At 50.8% G+C, this 6737-nt stretch overlaps 1 protein-coding gene across 1 annotated transcript; it reads right to left on the bottom strand.

Annotated features, from left to right (window-relative positions):
• Positions 1-264: 264 nt before the first annotated feature.
• Nkx2-8 (NK2 homeobox 8) lies at positions 265-1864 on the bottom strand. Its single transcript, XM_042677775.1, has 2 exons — positions 1708-1864; positions 265-824 (listed from the first exon to the last, which is right to left on the bottom strand). The coding sequence occupies exons 1-2, from the start codon at positions 1862-1864 to the stop codon at positions 265-267; spliced, it is 717 nt and encodes a 238-aa protein (XP_042533709.1).
• Between the last annotated feature and the right edge of the window lie 4873 nt (positions 1865-6737).

Here is a 6737-nt window from a genome sequence, read left to right on the forward strand (position 1 = left end):
ATTCGGCACTGAGGGGAGAAAAGGGAGACGGGGCATCTCGGTGAACGTTCCCGGCGTTTGCTTTCGCGACGGCTGGTTAAGGTAGACCAAGGGGACCCGCGGGTGGAGACGGTGAGTTGGTGGAGGGGGGTGGGTGGACCTTACGGGGACGTGGCCCCGGAGCAGTCCAAGTCTTTGGATCTAGCCCCACTGCGCCGTCCGCACCGGGGGGAACAAAAGTCCATGGAGTCTGTGAGGGGGGATCCCAGACACCCCGCGACGGCCTCACCAGTTCCAGGAGACCAGAGTGGGGGGCGCTAAGTGCTGATAAGCCGGGAAGAGGCCGAGCGCTGAGCCGGGCCCGAAGGGTGTGTACCCGGGCAGAGGGCAGGCGGCAGTTCGGGGCGCGCGGCACTTGTCCCGGCCGTCACCCCCGCCGCCGCCGCCGCCGCCACCACCGCCCAGCTGCGCGTCGTGCACCAGCACCGGCACCACCACGCGGCGCAGCAGGCCGGGCGCGGCGCGCAGCTCCACCGACCCGACCAGATCGGGCGACTCGGCAGTGCCCGGAAGGCGCGCGCGTTTCAGCTTATAGCGATGGTTCTGGAACCAGATCTTGACCTGCGTGGGTGTGAGGCGCAGCAGCCGGGCCAGCTGCTCCCGCTCGGGCGCCGACAGGTAGCGCTGCTGCCGGAAGCGCCGCTCCAGCTCCAGGGTCTGCGCCTTGGAGAACAGCACACGCCGCTTCTTCCGCTTCTCGCCGTCCCAGCCCGGAGATGCCGGCCGATCCGACGCCCGCGGCGACGACTCGGGCGGGCTGGGCTCCACGCAGCTCTCGTCCGATGCTAGGAATGGAAAGATAAATAATGACAATCATGGAAAGACAACCCCGATCTGGTGAGATGCCGACCCCCTCCGAGTACCGGGGTGCGGGAGCCCTCGTCCCGCGAGCGCCGCGTCCCCTTGGGCGCCCGGCTTTCCCAGCCGGGCTGTTTCCTCTGATGAGTTCGCATCACCACCTCTCTGGACGCAGTGACCTCGTCCATTCTACAACACTCGTCCCTCGAGTCCGAGATATCTCTCCCCCCCAAGAGAAACCCACCCGGAGGGCTTTCTTAAAACAGCCGCACCAGTAGCTGCGCTACTTACTACTACTGGACCAGTTGACCCCAAGCGAGGTCAGCGACATGGGGCCACCTCGGCCCAGGTGGACCGCGCCACGGTTTGCGGAGGCTGGCGAAGCCCTCGATGGGGGGGGGGGGGGCTGTGAGGGAGGTGTGGCAAATCCTTAATATTTCCGGCCAGGCGCCTCCAGGCTCCTAGCTATTCAGGAGGCTGAGATCTGAGGATCAGGGCTCAAAGCCAGCCAGGGCAGGAAAGCCCGTGAGACTCTTTATCTCTCCAATTCATGACCAAAAATCTAGACGTGGAGCTGTGGCTCTAACCACAGAGCGCTATCCTTGTGAGAAAAATAAATAAATATAAATCTCAAGGACAGCTCCCAGGCGCCGAGTTCAAGCCCCAGGACCGGCAGGAACATAAATATTTAGTATTTGATTCTTAAGCATCTCCAGAACACCTTGAAACCCACACCCAGGTGCAATGATCTACTCTCAGAATAGGTGAACCCCGACCTGTGTTTGGCTTTGAGGAGGTCGGGCGCTTGTTTCCCCCCACCCCACCCCCGCCGCCCTCCTCCCCACGCACCGCAGTGCTGCGCTCACTCACAGGGGTAGTGGCTGCGCTCGGATTCCAGCCAGGAGCCGCAGGGCTCGGCCTGCGGGACGCGTGGCTCAGAGTCTTGCCTGCCCCGAAGCTGTGCGTCCGGCTCGGGTAAATTCAGGAGGCTGCGCACGGTGAAGCTGAGGCGTCTGGAGGTGGCCATGGCCGAAGAGCTGGAGGAGACCTGGACGGGGGGTGGGGTGAGGGGGCAAGGCCGAGAGAATTGAGGGGCAGCCAGGGACGCCGCTCCTACGGGTGGACGTGGGAGGCGCTGGCCCAGTGCTGGCCGCAGGGATATTAGCGCATTTACCAGCGGGATCCCTGTTTATATAAACAGCCCTTCCCACCCTGTCCGTTTTCAAAGCCGAGGTCTCTGAGACTCCAAGGGTGTTAAGTACCTGAATGAGTGCTGGACCAAAGCCTGAACTAGTCCGGAAGGTGCCACCTCCGCGCCTGCCCCGCCCTGTCCCCCACCCCTCGGGGCCCCCCTACCACCACCCCCCTCCCCGAGGCTGCAGGAAGCAGCCTTCGGCATTAGCGATTGTCTGATTAGCCCAAAGTGGGGACAGATAATGGGGATTGTTACCAGTGAATAACGTCTTGGGTGGCGAGCGGTGGACACACCCTCCCGACCCAGATCCAACTTCCTCCACCGGCCCGGGGCGGACGTGCGGAGCCCCGGGCCGGGTAGGGCCAGCGTGGCTAGGTTTATGAGCTCCTGGTATTTATTCCCTGTTTGTTTTATCCCTCGAGTTTATTTGCTGGCGTGTTAGTTTCTGGCAATTATCTAGAGTGTGATTTATAAATCACAGCGTTAAATGCTGGCACATTCCCCTTTCTCTTTTTGCTAGAGCCCTCTCTAAGGATGCTAGGCCAGACGTTCTAGGAACAAGCAGTGGTCTGCTCTCGCAGCGATCTGAGACCAGAGTTTTGAAGAGTATAGGAATGTCCCAACACTTCCCCCCGGGGAGAGGAGGGTGGTACAAGGAAAGACTTGGGGGTATGCATAGAGCTCCAGATCAGTGCCTGTCCATCTTCCCAGGCTGGCAAAACCGATACAAGAATATGGTCACGCTACTCAGTTTTGAAGTTTCCTGCCTAGTATAACTGCTACCTGTCTGGGGTAGGCTCCGTAGCCCAGTTTTGCAAGGCTGAAGCCACATCTATTCTGGGACCTATGGGTGGTAGGGCTTCCTAGGGCAGCCTACAAGGGCTTTGAAGTTTCTTGACATCGCCAGACACCCTGGAGTCATTTGTGCACCTCAGCCCTATAACTTCAGCTCCCCACCCCACCCCCGTGCCAGGGCTGCCGGGTGGGTCACGTCTAGCAGAGAGTGGCCTGAGCTGCTGGAAGACATAGGCACCGCTGCCCGGCCGGATACCAGAGTGGTCTCATTCGCATGGGGCCCACCCAGCAGAAGGAAAAATAAATAAAACGGCCAGTGTTTCTGCAGAATCTGGTCCCCACAGCTCAGCAGAGAAAATGATCTATGGGAGGAGGCGCAGGTGTGGATACATTCTGTTGGCCCACTGCCTGGTTTGGCCAGGCTTCGGCTCAGCAACTGCATCTCCTGCAGCTAGAAACCCAACTGCTTTCTAAATCTCAGAGATGGGAACTGCCTTAAGCTCTGCGCCCACCACCCCCAAATCCAAGAGCCGAGCTCCAACCTGACTTGGAGGTGTGGACAAGGCTCCGCCCAGACCCGCAGCCTTCCCCCAGTCTCCTCCCCGGCCAAGCGTGCCCACAGTCGCCCCGGCCTTCAGGGCTTCAGGGCGCGCTGGGTGGTCGGGCACAGGCTCACCCCCAATACAGGACAACTGCTAGGCCGAGGACAAAAGGGAAATGGAGCTCGACGCCCCGGACCTGTTGGAAGTGTTTGTTCCAGTCAAGATTTTGCATTTGTTCAGTGGGGAATAATACGTGATTGACGTTTGCACACAATGCTCTTTAGCTCGCTGGAATAAATCGGAGCTTGTCCTGTGTTGTCATGGTTTTCAATGGGGTTCAATAGGATTGGGAACACGATCGACTCTGCTGGCCGTCTTTCTGCGGGCCCGGGCAATAGATTTATTAGTTATGTCTTTTTAAATAAGATTAAATTGAAATGACTGGGCCGTCCTCTCTGCAGACATGACTGGGGCGGGGGCCTGAGGGGGGGATGGGGGACGGGGGACCGGGTTCTAGAAAAGCCTTCAGACAGAGTCACAAAGAATGGCTGAACTTCCAAGCTGTGTCAAGTAGAAGCTGCTCAAGCCTGGAAACGCTTTGCATCCTAGCACTGACTCTAGATAGCTCTAGTCACTCCACTCCTCTGAACCTCACTTTGTGCTAAAGGAATAGATTTGGTCATTTTAAGGAATCAACCAGTTTTAAGACATCATTTCTCTGGAAATTTCCTACACCTGTGATTTTTTTCTTCATTATGGCGTTTGCCAAGGGACTTTTGGACTCCTTCCTTCCTGCATTTCTCAGTTTCTGGTTTGCAGGACTGGATTCCACCTTCTCTAGAATGTTCTAGGAGAGGGTATGTCACCTTCTGAGCTTACCAAGAACCCTCCAGTGAAGGAGAGTAGGGCAGATAACAATTTTGGAAAGAAAAATCAAGTCAGAGCAGAAGAGTCTTCCCTGGAGTGACTGACCTCTCTTAGCCTTTTAATCTATTTAACATCCTAAGACCACACTGATGTGTAGAAATAAGTAAATGGAACTCTTCAGTTCTTAAGAGCTCTCCAGCATCAAATATTTGCTTTTACTCTTAGTGTTTGGCTCCCAAAGCAGAGATGTATCCCCCATCTAGCAATTGTGCTCTGGGGAGAAGTTCAATCTGGGATAAGCTCCACATATTACCTTTTGCTTCAAATTCCTTGGCCTGAGAACAATGTTCTTGAGTCCTAGTGTGCCTGTGGATAACTGGAAACAAACAGACTAACAACAACAATAATAATAACAACCCCTTTGTTCTACAAAGCACTACAACTCACCTGTTTTTATCCTGGCTCACTCCCCTTCCTCAAGTACCATGGTAATAGCCCAAATTCTTCCTATTTCTGTTCTGGGATTTGATATAAATTCTCTTCAAGAGTTGGAACCTAATGACTCCAGGAGGCTGTTCCAGATGGACTGTGCCTTCTGAAGGTGGAGAGAACCCAGAATCACTAGGGAAAGATGCTGTCTTTATTGTCTCCTCACATCCACAAACTCAGAAACTTTTAACAGGACAGAGAGACAGAGACAGAGACAGAGAGAGACAGAGACAGAGACAGAGAGACAGAGAGAGAGATCATGTGTGTATATGCCAGTACTGAGGCTTACACTCAGGGCCTGGGTGCTGTCCCTTAGCCACTTTTACTCAAGGCTGGCACTCTACCACTTACTTGAATTCCACTCTACCACTTACTTGAATTCTAGCTCTGCTTCTCTTTTTCTGGTTAATTAGACATAAGGGTCTTATGGAATTTCCTGCTTGGACTGGCTTTGAACCCTGAACCTCAGATCCCAGACTACTTAATATTTAGGATTATAGGTATGAACCTGCACAGAGCTAGAAATTTATTTTGATACTGAGTCAGTAGGAAAAAAAAATGGTGAAGATACTTGTTTTTGTTTTTGCTGTTGTTTGTTTTGCCAGTTCTGAGATTTAAATTCAAGGGCTGGGTGCTGTCTCTGAGCCTCTTTGTACTCAAGGCTAGTGCTCTACCACTTGAGCCACAGCACCATTTCTAGCTTTTTCCCAGTAGTTTATTGGAGATAAGAGTTTCACAGACTTTCCTGCCCAGGCTGGCTTCAAACTGTGATCCTCAGATCTCAGACTGAGTAGTGAGGATTATAGACATGAACCAGCTGTGCTTAGCTAATTATTAGTTTTTCTGAAAAAAATACAGAAACTACATATGTGTAAATGCTCTCCTACTCACAAAAGATGCTTAGAGTCACAAGTTAATAGCTCCCTGGACATTCTTTCCAGATTTTCAAATGTTTCTTGGTGTTGCAGACACTTAACATTACTTTATAACTCAACATAGTTTGTGAATATCATTACTTAATAAGCTCAGTATGTGGGTATAGCACATCTGAATTCAGTAAGAGTTGTGAATCTTAACAAAAATCTATGGTATGGTGTATATATTTAAGCTGTCTTCATTAATCTGCCTTTCCAAAGTATTATCCAGAGATGATTATCACAGCAGCATGCTGAAGAATTTAAGACTAGTAAATTCTAAAATAAAACTAAAGTAAAAGATCGTGTCTATATATTGCATTCTGTTCTTAAATCCTTCCATTTTGGTTAAGTGTTGCACAAAATCCCGCAAATCTATACAGTATTGAAGAGAGGCAACATTGCAAATTCCCCTTGATAGATGGAGGACTCTCAACTGCCAGGGCATTTTTCTTTGCCTCATAGCAACTGCTCTCTCTTCTTTATCAGTATTCTGGTTAAAATAGGGAAAAGAAAATAAAAATGGGCTTTTGACACTTCCAAGAAGTAGATGATCTTGATTGGTCATAGGATGGGAAGAAAAGACAGCATTTAGAGTAGACCTCTTTGCTTTTCCTTCGGAAAACTAGTTGCCATGAAAAAGTAAACATTCCTCTTTTAATGGCTAATAATCAATTGCTTGGTGGTGGTCCAGGCCTGACTGCAGTTCTTTCTTAGCTGTATTCATGATATATACACAGAGGACAAGGAACAGCAATTACTTTCTGGCTGGGAATTTAGTCTATCTTTGAAATGGGCTTTAGATTTTACTGTTTAATGCCAAATGACAGATTTCAACCAATTCTGTCTTAAGTCTCTCAAGTTATTGATTTTCCATTGACTCTGTGGTTGATCCTGATCTCTAGGAGAAAAGTGTTTCTTCCCTCACATACTTATCTAATGGTTTAAGTATGCACTTATATGCAAAAAAAAATATAGTGGGTGAAATGGTTCTGTAAATTTTTTTAGAATATTTAACTAAATTTCTACATTTTCCATTTCCTTAAAAAATAACAAATATGTTTTTAAGTTTTAAGTAGCTAATTAGTTTATTAAACA

Source organism: Dipodomys spectabilis, unplaced genomic scaffold, assembly GCF_019054845.1.
Source record: "Dipodomys spectabilis isolate Male_0828 unplaced genomic scaffold, ASM1905484v1 ptg000042l, whole genome shotgun sequence".
Taxonomy (NCBI): Eukaryota; Metazoa; Chordata; class Mammalia; order Rodentia; family Heteromyidae; genus Dipodomys; species Dipodomys spectabilis.